Source organism: Coccinella septempunctata, chromosome 5 (assembly GCF_907165205.1).
Source record: "Coccinella septempunctata chromosome 5, icCocSept1.1, whole genome shotgun sequence".
Taxonomy (NCBI): Eukaryota; Metazoa; Arthropoda; class Insecta; order Coleoptera; family Coccinellidae; genus Coccinella; species Coccinella septempunctata.
This window is the reverse complement of record NC_058193.1, coordinates 4,811,642-4,828,342: the sequence shown is the minus strand read 5'-3', so window position 1 is coordinate 4,828,342 and position 16,701 is coordinate 4,811,642. Positions and strand designations below refer to the sequence as shown.

The following is a 16,701-nucleotide window of genomic DNA, read 5'->3' as shown; positions in this document are numbered from 1 at the left end:
CAATTCAAAAAGGTACACCCATATCTGATAGCTAGGGAACTACAGACTGAGGAAACATCAGTTCCAACATATGGCGAACGTGACAGCAATCTTCGGATATTGGTGTAACTTTTTGAATTGAGGGCCAAATCTACTTCTTATATCAACAACTTGTTAGATGTCAAGGTGGACAGAAAATAAATATTTTTTCAACCTTTACTTTGACTTCATAGTTATTTCAAGTTCAACATACGTTTTTCAAATAGAAAGGTATCTTTTAAGGACAGATTCTCATTTTTTATGAGAAAGATATTAACTTTTTTTGATAAGTAAGTGAATTTTATTTTAAAACTTAGGAAAAAATTAAAAATAATTTAACTAACAATCATGTTTTATTGATTTCTTATCATATCAGTAAATATTCAAAATGATGTCCTTGGACTTCCATAAGTTTATCAATTCTTTAAAAAAATTATTCATTACATCGCATCAAAATTTCTGCATCGATATTCTATCGTATCTTCTGCAGTGGTTGGATCTGTCTGATGGGACCTTATTATTATGACTTTAGCATTGCGGGTTTCACACTCTTCTGCAGAGTAACATTCACTAATCCCAGATATCCAGATGCTCTGAAGGTGCCAGTGGTAAAACCTATATTCAAACGAGGGGACAAAATTCACTATGACAGCTATCGACCAATAAGCATCTTACCAACATTTTCCAAAATATTTGAAATGATATTTTGTGATCAATTTATGGAATTCATATTGGGAAACAGTATCATCTCGAAGAATCAGCATGGTTATATAAATGTAAATATAAATATCATTGAGATGTTCGAAAGATCCAAGAGATCCTGCAACTTGATTATTATCTATGGTTATATTGAAACTGGTGGTTCAAAGCAGGATATGGCGTTGATTCGGGAGGTACTGGCGGACTGTGGAATATCTGATGGAGCTGTTAAGGGGGTAAGACTTGGGAAGTTCGATCCCACAAAGCAGAATAGGACCCGACCCATCAGGGTGCGATTATCGTCATCCGATGATGTACTGAACGTCTTAAGGGAGTTTAAAAAAATTAAATCTCGTGGTAAATTTGCTCAGTTGTCGGTTTCTCCAGATAGGACACCCCACCAAGTATCTGTCTTCAAATTTGTGAAGACAGAGCTGGATCGCCGTGTGGATGAAGGTGAGACTAATTTGAAATTGAAGTACCTTAATGGTTTTCCCACCATAATTGTGTCCAGATCGGAAATCTAGATCGTACCACTAGGACTATCCCAAGTTCTAATTTGTCATCGAGAAGTATCTCGTTGTATTATCAGAATACTAGAGGTCTCAATACTAAACTGCCATTGATTTTTCGTTCATTGTGTGATTATAATTTTGATGTTATTTGTTTAAGTGAAACTTGGCTTAGCGACTCTGTCTTGGATGGGGAGTTTTCGCCGCCAGGTTATAACATTGTTCGCTGTGATAGAAAGTTTTCATCGGTAGATCTCGTGGTGTTGGTGGTTTGTTCGCCTTATCTGACCACATTGGTTTTAGGATTTTGGACAATAAATTCTTGAGGAACCTGGTACCTTTGATAGATGTTGTGTTGTGCAGCTGCTTGGAGCCCTTCCGATTAATTATTTGTCTGGTCTATATTCCACCTGACATATCAGCCTCGGACCTTGATATATTCACATCATCCCTAATGAGAGTACCCCTCAGAAGCTCCGTAAGCTTGTGCGAGTTCGGAGTATCAGTTTTGTTCTGTGTAGGCTTTGTTACTGTGTCCTTACGCCACCTTAGGCACAGCACTGTAAATTTGAACCTAACAGTGAATGGCGGCTCGTACCCGTATGGACTAGAAAATTCCTTCTCTAGCCCGGGATCGATCTCAGTACCTTGCGGTTGCGAAATACTGAGCGGACGCTTCTAACCAACAGGGACGAATTACAAATCATATTCATTTAATATGTATATAAACCTTCAAAACATTATGAATATAAACAGGCCACATAGAATGTAACACTAAAATAAATTTACCGAATCGAATAAGTTGAGAAAGAATATGAAACAAAACGATTTAGACCATTTAGTACTGATAAGAATAAATAAGATATTCGCAATAGTCACACCAAAAAGCTGAATAAGTCGGAGTTTTTGGAAAAAAATTATTATTCGATGAGAAGGATATGGGATATGTGTAGAATTGTATTTCAATGTCATCTTTTCAAAACTGAATGAAAACTGTTCATATAGCAACTCTCCTTGTTTTGGCTGTGACAATTCTTATGCAGCAAACGGTGAAAGATTCATTTTATTTGAAGGGTCCCCAAGAACTTTGTGCGCTTATAAGAAGATCGGCATGCTTTTGGAACTGATGGTAATTTACTATAACATTTTTTATTTTGTATTTTCGTAAAAACATAACAGATATAATTTTCTTCTTACTATCGACCACTATTTATCAATCGAAAAAATTATTTCACATCTCAGTTACAAATATTTCTAGAAACGACCAAAAGTAAAAAAAGAAATAAATTGTACAATCTTGGCACTTTGAAATTCAGACAAGTCTGAGCTTGAACGGGACTGACAATTGAATATGTAGGTATTTGTGATTTGTAGAATTACTTTTCATTCTACTAGACCTAGATCGATCGAAGTCAGCTTCAACTGAAATTGTTGCATCGTGAACATGTTGGGTTGCCTAGGCGTATAGAAAAACATAAACAATTTTTTGTTTGTCAATCACGTCAAGAATATCATAGGACGCTTCTAAAGGTTTTTTGAAAAACAAAATAGTCTTCTGTAAGCCGCATTTATCGCACCATTTGTCATTTCTATTTAAATCATCTATATTAATTGAACCACAGTGATAATAATAATAATAACTGGAAGTAACAGATCCTCTTCATCGAATAGCACCTCCCCGACTCAATACATCCAAGAAACTGTCACTCATAATCGACATCTTGAATAAGGACGTTTTACCTGAGTACCTACAGAATGGAAGTTCATTCGAATATCTTCATCTAGTTTTTTACTGTGCAACGCTAACGACGGCTAAAACCATATGGGCAAAAATTCGCCGAACGAACAACGATGGTCCAAAATTACACAAATTACATGCGCCACCATGGCAGAAACGTCTTCAACACAAAACAGAGAGACTAAGAAGAGACATTGGACGACTGACGGAGTACTTGAACGGAAATCGCGGAAGAAAGGTTGTGAAAGCTGCCAAAGAAATCATGCATAGAAACAGAACACACACAGAACGAGAGACGGAGAATGCTACAGCTCACCACTGCCTCGACACTCTGAAGCATAAGTTAAGTCTCTATGCAGAACGCCTGAGGAGATATAGAAGCAATAATAGCCGAAAAAGAGACAATAATTCATTCGAAAAGTCGGAAGAGACTTTCTGCCGGTCACTCACATCGTCTGATGTAGAAAATGGAAAGTTACCACCAAAGAAAGCCATAGAACAATTCTGGACCGAACAATTATCAACGAAACCTCAGTTCAATGGAGATACCGGATGGATTGAAGATGAAAAATCTGAAGCTATAAAATATGAGCCGATGTAGCATGAGAAGATCACAATTGAAGAAGTAAAATCAGCTATCAGAGGACTACACAACTGGAAAGCACCTGGGCCTGATGGATTACAGAACTTCTGGATCAAGAAACTTTGGATCATGCATGACAAATTGACCTCCGCAATAAATGATGTCATTGAAAATCCTGAAAGAATGCCAATATTCCTTACACATGGTACAACGTACCTGTTACCTAAAGACCAAAAAAATACAGAAGACCCATCCAAATACCGACCAATCACATGTCTTCCAACGATGTACAAATTAATCACATCGTGCATTTCAAATCGAATTCACAACCATTGCGAAAGGAATAACATCATCGCCATGCAACAGAAAGGATGCACCAAAGGCAGCCGAGGGTGCAAAGAGAGCTGATAATTGATTCAGTTATCTGCAATCAAGCGTTCTCTAAGCGGAGGAATCTTTACGCTGCGTACATAGACTACAAAAAAGCATTCGATTCTATACCCCACGAATGGCTCTTGATGATCTTAAAGATTTACAAGGTGGATCCCAATATTGTTAAGTTCCTGAAAAACGCCATGTCAACCTGGCGTACTAGTCTTCAAATGAAAGCAGCAGATTGCTCCATTACAACAGGACCTATTCCAATAAGACGCGGAATTTTCCAAGGAGACTCGCTGAGCCCTCTGTGGTTCTGCATGGCCCTGAATCCCTTGTCTCATAGATTGAATTCTACGGACTACGGATTTCCAATCAAGAGCGGCAGTAGAACTATGATGAAACTGAATCATCTACTTTACATGGACGATTTGAAACTTTTCGCATCTACCAAAAAACAAATGCAACAGATGCTGAAAATGGTGGAAGGATTCTCGGAAGACATCAAAATGAAGATTGGATTAGAAAAATGTCGACTGCTCAACATAACAAGAGGGAAAATAGAAGATGGTACGTTCAAACTCAAGGAAGGTGCAGAAATTGCAGCATTGAAGGAAGGAGACACATACAAGTATCTAGGCATAAAACAGGCAAGAAAAATCAATCAGACCCAGATGAAGAAAGAATTAACGGAGGAGTTCACCCGAAGATTGAGAAGGATAATGAGAACTGGTCTTAACAGCAAGAATCTGATAAAAGCGATTAACACCTACGCTTGCTCGGCGCTGAGCTATTCATTCGGTATCATCTCTTGGACGACCACCGATTTAGCAGCACTACAGAGAAAAATAAGGACGATGATGACTAAACACAATAAACATCACCCCAAAAGCTCAATAGAACGGACAGAGCTGCCACGACATCTTGGGGGTAGAGGAATTGTTGATTTGTCCAACCGTATGTCCCAGGAAATTGAAGGACTTCGAAAATATTTCCTGAGCAAGGCTGCTTCGTCAGAACTCCATCGAGTAGTTTGTGTTGCTGATAGTTCTACACCGTTAAAGCTACAACAGGATCACTTGGAAACCGTCGAACACTCTGCAGAAAGTAAAATGCAGAAACTGATTGGCAAACCTTTGCATGCAAGGCACCAGAACGAGGTCAACCATGATTACGTCGACATAATAATAACAATCTTCTAGATAGGCACACTGAAAAAATTTCAAAATACAGATATCTCGAGGAACAAACCAGAAGACAGTGGAAGCTGAAAGATATCAAGACCATCCCTATTGTCATTTCATTTACAGGCCTGATACCGAAGAAACTACTGGAGAACTTGAGGAAACTTCAGTAGGACGAAAATATCTATAGAGTCATGCAGAAGGCGGTACTGCTCGGAACGGCGAGAACTGTACGCAAGTACATGGGGAATGCAGAGGAACACCGTCTGCGCCGACAGGAAGTACGGGTGGAGCAGGAATCCAACCTACAGCAGGGAGGCGAGGAGCGACCCGGACTTGACCACCACCATGAGCCCGAAAACCTGGAAAGGGCTCCAACAGAGCTTAATCCTTTTGATATCTAAGATATCTGGGATAAGTGAATTTTCCTCTGGAGAGGAGTGTGAAAGCCGCAAGGCTAAAGTCATAATTTATTAATCCCGTTAGACAAATCAAGTTTGTATAGGACAAATCAATATCAGAAGGAAAACAGTAAAAAATCTTGAGCTTAAAAAAAGACATTACCCAAATGAAAAACTGAATCAAACAATTTTTGAACTAAAATATTCATTCCTATTATAAAAACACCCTTCAACTAGGAGAGATTTTACTTGTTTTTTGAAACTCCTATGATCCAAAGCCGTCAGCCTAACAGGCAGGTGATTGAAAAATGTTGCTCCGCTGTATGATGGAGACTGCTGGAACTTACTTGTGCGGTGTTTTTGATAACAGAGAGTTTCTTTATGCCTAGTATGGTATTCGTGATATTCAGAACATCTTAACATGTTATTATAATTTTTGTGTATATACAACAGTGAATTGAAGATGTGTATGCAGGGAACAGTAAGAATTTTATAATTCATGAATACGGGTCTACAGGACTCCCTTGGTTTAAGATTGAAAATATGTTAGTCTAATTATTCTTTTCTGAGTCACAAACACGGCATTGATATCAGGTGATTCACCCCACAGAATCACATTGTAATTCAAGTGAGAGTACACTAGAGAATAGTATACTCCCAACAATGAATTCAATGGCAATATATCTTTTAAGATTGTGATGGCATAATAGGAACTAGATAATTTCTTGCAAACATGATCAATATGATTCTTCCAGTTCAGTGTGCTATCGACGTGCAGGCCAAGAAATTTCACAAAGAACGATGATTTCAAGTCACCAGAAGGAATGTTCAAAATCAATCGACTTCCCGAATTGCGAGTTTGAAAATAAATCAAGTCAGTCTTTTCAACATTCAATATGAGAGAGTTTCTGTTGCGCCAATCAGAAAAGATTTTTACCAACAGCTCACACCTCATCTTGAGTTCCGTCAGATTCAGTGCTGTGATGAGACATGAGGTGTCATCAGCAAAGAGCAAAATTTTAATAAAAGTATATGATGATGGAAAATACTTATTTATATAATTGGGTAGATCAAAAAAATAATAAACTACAAGGGCCCAAGAACAGACCCCTGAGGTACGCCCATTACTACAGGATATTCATTATCATGTTGATCCACACTTGCATAAAGGCATCGACCGGTAAGGAAACTACGGACCCACTCCAGAAAAATACCCCTGAAACCAAGACTATACAACTTATCAATAATAAATTCAAACTCGAGGCAATCAAATGCCCGAGATTCATCAAAGAACAAACGAGCAACACAGATTCCATCGTCCAAGCACCCATGCACGAAGTTAATCATCTCACATGCTGCGGTTTCAGTTGACCTGCCCATTCGAAAGCCATGCTGAGAATTAGTGATAGCCGAAGTTTTGTTTAGAAAATTTATCATCCTACTATGAACAAGCTTCGCTATTATTTTTGATAGCGAACTTTAGCAGGGATATTGGCCGATAGTTCTCAATGTTTTCCCTATCATTTTTTTTGTGCACCGGTATTACCTTCGCAATCTCCGAATAGTGGGAAATCTACCAGAGGAAATAGACATGTTAATGATGTAGGCCAAATGTTCAGAAATATGGGAAGAAATAGCCTTCAAGACTTTGATTGAAATCATATCCCAACCACTGGAGTTATTATTTTTCAAATTTTTTATTATACTGCCCACTTCATCAGCAAGAAGAAGAAGAAGAAATTATTATCTGTTATTGACTGGGCTGTGCAGCAACAGGACCTATGCTCACCAAAATGCTCATCAATAGCCACCGAGCCTATACTTGAAAAATACATATCCGCCAATTCACGTCTGTCCGAGACAGCTCTTCCATTTGCATTGATGGAAAATATTCGCTTTGAGTTAGGATCAACTGTTCTCTTTCTGACTAAATTCCACAAAATTTTGTTTTTGTTATTCGATTGATTAATAAAACTATTATAGAAGTCATATCTGGTGGTTCGCAATAATTTTTTATAATTTTTCTTAGCCACTAAATAATTGTGTCTAGATTTTTCACATTTCAAATTTTTGAATATCCAGTGGAGGTTTTTCAAGTCATGGCTAGATCGTCTCACTTCATCGTTTATCCAACTCCGCTCCGCGCCATAAGTCGATGAAGATCGTCTGACAAGACACGTGCGCTCCAGCAAGGAAAATATGACATCAAAGAAATGTTGGAAGCTTATATCGACATCAGTTGTACAGTAGATGTTATCAAAACTTGTTGTAGCAGACAGCAAGGACTGCAAGGAGAGATTCATCAGGTTAACCTCAGAAAGGGATCTGAATAGTCTTGAAGGTGTTTGCTGGGTAGCATAAAATGAAGGAGAACTGAACGTCAAAACAATAGCACGATGATCACCAATGTTAGGTTCTATAACGTTAGCAGAAATTAAATCGCTATTCACATTTGTCAAGATATAGTCGACCTTACTGGAACTAGTTACACCATTTTTGTTAGTAAACACCCTAGTGGGTTCTGAAGATGTGGTACTTAAACCAAAAATTATTAATAAATATGCTAGGGAGTATGAGGAACAAAGAAGTTAATATTCAAATCACCACATACGAAAATTGCTTTAGATCCCGTACAGCAATAGTTTAGGACATGAGATAATGTCTGAGTGAACAAATCTAAGTTACCATGGGGTGGCCTGTAGACGCTTACAATGCAGATACAATTTGTAGGATTTTTTACATTTATTGCACAGAACTCAGAATGCATTTCTACAGCGAATTTTTTAATATAAAATATCTCCTCCACCTGATACATAGCTTTCGTGTAAATTGCTGTTCCACCATGGTCTCGATTAGGTCGACAGTAGGAAGCAGCCATTGAATAACCTTTTAAAGTCACCAAGTTGATTTGTTCACTTTTACACCAATGTTCCGAAATACTAATAATGTCAGGATTAATGGAATCTGTTAATACTTCAAGATGGTCGATTTTATTTGAAATTCCTTGAGCGTTGAGTTGAACAAAAATAACGTCATCTCGTGTGCACATACCTTCAGGTAACGGTGGTCTAATCTTTATTTTTCATACTTTGGTGTTCAGCTACCGGCGCTTCTGGAAAAACTTGTTAACTGCAACTCCTTTAGGCCAAAAATCCGGATTCATCACAATATCTACGAATTCTACTGGCAGTTCAATCTTAAAAGACGAATACACACTAGGCCGCTTCGAATCCAATTTCGAGCACGAGAAGTCGGCCAAATGATATTGAGCAGTTTTAAGTGGTGTACTTTGTGTCTTCTCTATCTGCGAGGTGATAACCACGAAGCCTGTACGGAAGGAAGGTTAGTTCACTCTTTCCCTTTCCTTTGGAACCCCCTTTCTGCTATAAGACCAGTGGAGAGTCGCCTAGGTTTCTTCTTAAGCCCGTTGGGGTAAGTAATTGCTCAATAATTATCATCGGAAATTGGTCGCAAACCCTTTGCAATTATTTAAAAATATTATATAATTATGAAATGAAAGAATATTGGGATTCTTGGACTAATTTTCTTTATTGTTCTTCAATACAACGCCGATGCTTCGAAACGACTTGTTTCTTTTTCAAGAATATTCTTTCATTTCATCTAACTAAATGGACGATAACCTAAGAACAATTATATAATTATGTAGGCATGGTTGGGTGATTTTGAGAATACACGGCTTTTCATCAATAAGTATTCAGTTTTAGACACAAATATATCAACAAAATTTTTTCGCCTTCCATATTTGGAAGTAATCATGTCAATCCTAAGACTTTCAAAGGAAGCAATGTGCCATCGTCTTTTGGGCTGGCAAAGTCAGAACTACACGATTTTGTAGTTTTCACTCTCCTTACGACTGACACTCGGACTAACATGAGTATGCTGGCGTAGGTAACACATTTAATGCACTTAACCTATAATTTTTTTTTAAGCAGTCAGTTATGCATGGAATATTTCCTTAAATTCCTATAACTAGAAAAGAGTTAGGTTGCACACATGAATGTCGTTGCCATGATAATTTTTCTTCTTGTAATGGTGCCTCTTCGTTAACAATGTTGGTGATTATCATGGCGTGCAGAAAATGCTTACTGTGGTTGTGTCGAACCATATCCGTAAGTTCCTTAGCCACGATTTATTTCGTATACCAGGCCCTCTTCTGCCCTCAACCTTTCCCCGCAGAATCAGCTGCAACAAATCATATCTCTGGCTGCTTCTCATTATATGCCCGAAATATTCCATAATCATTCACCAACTCCTACTTGTGCCTTTGTGAACATCACATATGCACTTTTGAATTAAAAAAAAAATAGATGGTTGCGATAGATTTTACCGGATTTTACGATGCAAATATACCTATGCAATTGCTTAAAAGCAAAGAACTGCTTTTTTAATTGAAAACTCCTCTTTCTAATGTTAATATTTCGAAATCGATGGTTTATCAAATGGTATCGAATATATTCAGTGGAAGCAAATTAATGCGATGTTATATCTGAATCTAGTCGACTCATATTTTTTCTGGATATAAATATATGAATATAATATAAAAAAGATGATATAAAGTGGATGCTAAGGAATTTCCTCAAATTAGATCCATACAGGTGGTGGTCTTGATAATTCAAAAAATGAACACTCTATAATTAAGACACTACTTAATAATTAGGCGAAAGATAATTTGGCGTATAACAAGGGAAAGATAAAACTTTTCGAAATTTTAAATCGTCTAAAGATGGTGAATAAACGCAAAATTTCATGCTATCAGAAGCACGCCAATGCAGTCGTCATCTCTTTCTTCCTAAAATTTTCATAATATAAATGTTTGAATGAAAATGTCAGGTCTGTATTTCTGGATGGAACTTTGATTCACCAACACTGACGTAGGACGTCCTAAGCTTTCAGTCCGAGAGAATGACCACACTGAGAAAACAATTTATTAACTAAAATGCATATATATTAATACCTATAGGGAAGCTTGCCATCTATTGGTCGACAAGTGGAGAATAATTTTTTTTTTTGATGTTAACAAAAATAAATTGATTATTTATTAACTATATATTTTTGGGAAAAAAAGGTTCGGACTAAGATAACAAAACGATATTCATTTCTATCAAATAAACAATATTTGGACCGAATAAATTAGGCCTTAATAAATTCCTCATTATACCTTATGTTTCCGCTTTGCCATATTTCAGAATTGTGTTTCAACCTGTTGCATAATTTGCGGATTCATGAATGATAGAATCTTCCTAAATGGCCACCATCTGATGCCAAACTGTATATCGAGTGTTTTATATAATATTATTCTATATAGAGGTAGGGGATATCTGTCTCAATGAACCATTTATGATGCAGGTACACCATGAAATGATAATAGACATGAAGAAGCGGCAGGGGAAGTGGATTTTCTGAAACTCAATGGTTAATTTGGCAGAATTTTTTTTCTGAGTTTAAGTCCACATCATTCATTTTAAAATATCGTAGAGTATATATGGAAAGTCTTTGATTGAAATTTAAATTTTTTCATTTTTCTTTTTTTTATTCGCGTTGAAAACTGATTTGCTGGTTCAAACTACATGATGTATATGTTACGGCTAAAGATAGGTGTGAACATAAACTAAAGATTAGCCGGCTAAACTTAGGTTTAGCTTAGGGTATTTGCTAAAGTTAGTTTCTTCTATCTTTAGCCGGCTAAACTTAAGTGTAACCACATCCCATCGGCCAAATATGTTGAAGGCTTGAGGGGCGAAAATTTTCGGCAATTAAAAGAATATAAGGAAATAGTGATACGAGTATAATCAAACTATTAATGCAATGAATTTTTTGTATGAATTTCACATATTTTAATAGCAGAAAAGCATTCTGTTGAGCAGTTGGGAAATCGGAGAATGAACATTATATTTGTTTCAACTGTGTCTCAACGAATTCTTATTGACGAATCTAAAAATCTAAACGCTTGATGACAAAATTCATGACATGCTATTTTGAGTGTGAGGGAAAACTGTAGTGTTAATGATTATTTTTCATCTTGTTATTATTCATAATTTGAGGGAAATTGAATGAGCAGACAAAAACGATGTCTCGAACTTCTTCATCAAAATACCAAAGGTTGAATTCTAGAAAAATATAAGTAGAAGTGCCCAATCGTGTTTGTAGTTAACCGGACTATTTGGCACAACGATTATAGAGTTAACTCTATATCCCCCAAGATGATTCATCAAGGGTGGCAACAGGCCATATTTTGGAACACGTATGTTCAATGACTCGGGAAGAAATTTTTAACAAAATCAGCAAGAGAAAGTGTTTTCAACTATGTTCATGTTCATAGTTTTTTTGTTTGTTCTTTTTTGCGCAAGAATTGGTTGGAAAGATATTGCGACGTTAGTTCCCATTTCGTAATTTTTCTATAAACCCAATTATTGAATGGTAGGGAAAATATACTTTTGTTTACGGAAAAAATTTTCTATGTCTAATATCTCATTTTCTTGTGGGGTCATATTATGGTTTTTCACAAATAAGGCTCGGTTTGAAGAGCATTAATTTCCTAAACAGATGAAAATAACTTGTTAAATGTTGAATTGAAAACCTATGGGCGTTATGTAATACAACCCCAATACATTCGATGCTCTTTTGCATATTTCAATTCTAAAAATTTAAACAAAAAAGTGGCCGTGTGCGTTCGTTCTCTCCCATCCGACCATTCATGATACATCACCTGTTCGCGTGTCCATCGAATACATTTTTAGCCGTTCCGTTTTGGGTAATGTGCACATTAGCCGGCTAAAGATGAAATGCCCTGACGCGGATGAATATTTTATCGAACTTTAGCCGATCACCGAATATAAACTTAAGTTTAGCCGGCTAATCTTAAGTTTATGCTCACACCTATCTTTAGCCGTAACATATATACTATATTTTACTACTCAAGTGCCGGGTAAAGTACCCTTGTCTTCAGTATAAGTTTTTATGTTCCAGAGTGCGGAATATTCTCCAGAGTGTGGTTTCGGTCTATCCGTAAGTTAGGTGTGGCCTGAAGATTGCAATATTTGAATTCCTGAACGTGAAAGACTATTTGGAAGCAAAAATTTTGCAGTAAGTAACAATTATTTTCACTATAATAAATCAATATTTTCAATTTTTTAAATATTGTTCGCTATTTGAAAGCAATCTTTTCCATTTATAATTAAATTTGTCGGTTCTGTTGCTAATTTTACCTTTCATTGTAGTACCTACCTATCCAAGGAGGATTTCACGCTTACAATATTTCATACTATTTTTATTTAGTTTACATCTCATTCAATTTTGTGAAGTTGGAAGGTTGTACCGAATCGAACTATTTTCACATTTTCTTATTTCCATTCTCTAAACTCCAGAAATAAATGTTCCTTTTCATGAGTACCGATTTCTACAGAAAAAATATTGTTTCAAATGTTCAGAAAAAAAACACTTCGGTTTGACGTCAAGGTGAGAGACCATTTATGACATGTATCATCAAAAATCATTAAATTGTATGGGTCAATATTATCTCCAGGATCAATCAGTTTTCTACCATACCGCAATTTCATATCAACACTGGGCGATGAATAATATTCAGTGAACGACATTTTCTCAGTATATGGAGGAGTATTTGTGTGCACCTCAGTTAAAATGGCGGTCTTGTCAGCTAATCCGAAATACCCTGTGACAATGTGTCTTCGTGATTACGGGTTTTATCTGAATTATAATTGATTTTCTTTGTGTTTTTCGAAAGAAATGTAAAACTAGAATATTTTCTGAGTTGCAAAACTTGATGGAGCATGGAATTTTTTATTTTTGTTGATAAGAATCCCAGGAAATTATGTAGAGACCGCAGATAAAACCAGATTTCTTGTGTCCATGCCAATGAGATACCGCCACTACATGTGGGTTAAACCTGGTAGTTTCGTCATAATACAACCTATTCAGGAAGGTGTTAAGGTCAAAGGTGAAATTGTTAGAGTTTTGATCACCCAACATATAAAGTATTTCAAGGAAGACAAAATATGGCCTGCTCTGCTGCGTTCTATGAAAAACCAGAATTGGAGGAAAGTGATGATGATAACGACGATGATATCCCAAGGAATACTTACAGAGTACAAGCAATGATCGAAATCTCCAGTGGCAATGATTCTAGTGAAGATGATCCCAGTGACAGTGGTCAAAGCGACGATGATAGTGTTGGTGAAACGTAATCACTTTGGCAATTAGTATTTTGAAGTGTAAAAATGTAAATGAATTAGGAACTTTTCAATAAATATTACCCTTAAAATCTACAGATTTGAGGTTTTTCATTCAATATGAATCCCGTCGTTTTCAGTTCGTCCTAGAATAAGTAATGAAATATAGGCAGCAAATTTTTGACATTTTTCATTAATCGATGTAGGTATATCGTTGGATTGATGGCCACTTGTTGCTGAATCAAAAAAAAATTTGTCTCAAAAAGTTCAAAACTACATAGTATTTCATTGTTGAAACGTTTGCTGTAAGTTTCTAGTAGAATGGTTATTGTTGCTTTCAACTAGATCACGTTGATATATCTGATATCTTCCAGAAAAACAGTAGATAAATAATACCGTACTAAATAATTTTATTCAAATTATTTTTGGTATTGAAATTGACATATTTCATATTTCTTTCAATTTTTGCAATGGCTTCTGATGTTGTTTCAAGAATACTACTTATTGTCATTTCATCAACTGAGGGTGTCAGAAGGCAAGGGGTATAAGTACAAAAAAATTTATTGAGATATTTTAATTTGTTAAATTTCTACCCAAGAACAATCCTAGCAACTGGAAATCCATGAGTTATACAGCACACATTATTTATTTTGAGCATTATTTTGCTTTCAGGGCCGTAGTTTGTTACAGAGTTGTTGAACATGCAACTTTCGAAAAAAAATTTTTTTTTCAGATAGGATCCAAGTTTACTTGGATCATTGAAGCTCTAAAAAACTGTTAAAATATGGTGAGTAGTAATATTTCTTTTTGATAAATTACAACACTAAGACTTGTCGAATGTATATACAAATCTGCATGTGCATTAATATTTTACTCGAGTATAACATCGATGTAGATTCAGATTAATAGTAAAACAAGAAGAAGAATTGTATAAAACACCCTTTCAACACAATTTAAAATTTCACTACCATCAAAATATAGGTAGTTGTCCAGCCAATATAATGATAATAATGCACATGCACTTAAAGTAGGACCAAGTTGAATGTTCAGCATGCATATACAGTCATAATTATCCATACCTAAATAATAAATTAAAGGAGTATAAGTTAATCTGCTAAGTGTATATTAATTTATAGTTCCTCCTTTTGGACTTGGCTATTCGATATTGGACTGAAGGCTTCTCCAACTCTCAGATAATAAAAATTGAATAGAAAGTAACTATGCATAGTGAAAAACATAAAAATGAAGATATGCTTATGTTGATGACAAACATCTCAGTTAAATTCTATTCAAACAGGCCAGAGTTCTAGAAATTTAGAGAAGAGTGGTTCCGAAAAGAATATATATACCTCTTTCAATTACAGATCCGATAACATTCACAGACTCTAAATGGTCCTTTGAATCATCGAAAAAATTGTGCGGCACAGTTGGAAAATTTATTGCACCATAATTAGGTACCTACCATTTTTGTATACAGGTCTCTAAACTTGTCAGATTATTGTTTATTTCCCTCAAGAATTGAGGCTTCCATAGAATTTGTATTCGAAGAAATTTGATGATGTATACATAATCCTTCGATAATAATGCGCATTTATGATGATTAAACACTGGGCTAATGTCAGGTAAAATAGTGTAAATGTAGTGAAATAGTTGGTGTAAAAATAAATTCGGTATATCAAGAATCTGCAGAACTGATTAAATATAAAATTGATGAAAATTTTACATGTACAGGATGTCCGACTCAAATTGTCTCTATACCTTATTGTGGAAACTAAAGGAGCTAGAAGAAAAAGTTTATTACAAAAATTGTTTGTTTTGATTAAACTTTAATTTTTTATAACTCAACTCAATACAGGGTGCTCCGTTTTTTCCCTGCTGGTATCAACTTCCTTATTTTGAATAGAACTCTTATTCGAAATCCGTTATTACAATCTACAGGCACTTTTTCATGAGGAATTCGAAAATGATATCAAGAAATTTTTCGATCCAAGCATTTTCGAGATACCAAAGGTATTTCTGATTTTTCAAATGTAAACTATAGTTGAAAGTTCCTTCATCTTGCTCCAATTTTTTTGCTGATTTCAAAAATGTATCATATGTTGCTATTCACATAAATACAACGTAAAAAAAATCAATACTTTTTCCTGCTTTTCGATTCTCTGTTGAATTATAAGTAGGATGGGTTACCATAGCAACCGTTAAATATGCATTATATTTTGTGAACCTGGGCCTCTATGACTTGAATCACGGATTGCTGAATAAATATTTCGATGAGTAATTTGTTATCGTTTGTTTTTGTTCTCGCGATGTTTGGCATGCTTATCTTATGATGGTTCGTTGACAGATGTACCTACACTCACTTTCAAAAGTCCTGCACCCCCTAATTATTGAGGCTATCTTAAACTTTGAGAAAAAAATTAAACCCTCAGGTTCAAGGATAATGAACGGCTTTTACAGAAATAAAAGAAAATCAATTTCATTTTATAGAATTATGAAGTTGAAACAACAAATACAAATTAGGAATCAAAAATTTAAAAAACAAAAATTAAATTTAAATGAAAAATTAAAAGTTAATTAATAAATAAGCGAACAAATATGCAGTATTTGAGCCTCTGCTGCTTAGCAATGCATTCACTCGTCTAGGCATTCCAATAATCAAATTATTGATTATTTATCCATTCCTCGGTAACAGCCACAATAAGTTCTTGTGAATGTCGTGGTGGTTTATTTCGACGGAAAACGGCTCTGGAGACAAAATCCCATATATGCTCTATGGGATTCATGTCAGGAGACATCGCGGGCCATTCTAATCTGGTAATGTTTTGGTTTTCCAGGGCTTCTTGAACACCTCTAGTGCGACTGGCATTATCGTCCATAAAGATAAATTGTGCCCCTAATTCATTACCCATGGGTATAATTACAGGATTTATGATATTTTCGAGGTAATATGCACCAGTCATCGTCCCGGGTATGTGAATTAGTGG

The 16,701-nt window shown here is 35.7% G+C and overlaps 1 protein-coding gene across 1 annotated transcript; it reads left to right on the top strand.

Annotated features, from left to right (window-relative positions):
• Positions 1-13,421: 13,421 nt before the first annotated feature.
• On the top strand, positions 13,422-13,732 carry LOC123313212 (probable RNA-binding protein EIF1AD). The gene is made up of 2 exons (XM_044897972.1): positions 13,422-13,485; positions 13,533-13,732. Exons 1-2 carry the CDS (start codon positions 13,422-13,424, stop codon positions 13,730-13,732), a joined length of 264 nt encoding a protein of 87 aa, XP_044753907.1.
• Positions 13,733-16,701: the final 2,969 nt, after the last annotated feature.

Bases quoted from the DNA above. Each gene is read 5' to 3' on its own strand.
- LOC123313212 (XM_044897972.1), top strand. From the start codon at position 13,422: ATGTGGGTTAAACCTGGTAGTTTCGTCATAATACAACCTATTCAGGAA. The intron at 13,486-13,532 runs GTGAAATTGTTA...AAGTATTTCAAG, and splicing joins GGAAGGTGTTAAGGTCAAAG to GAAGACAAAATATGGCCTGC.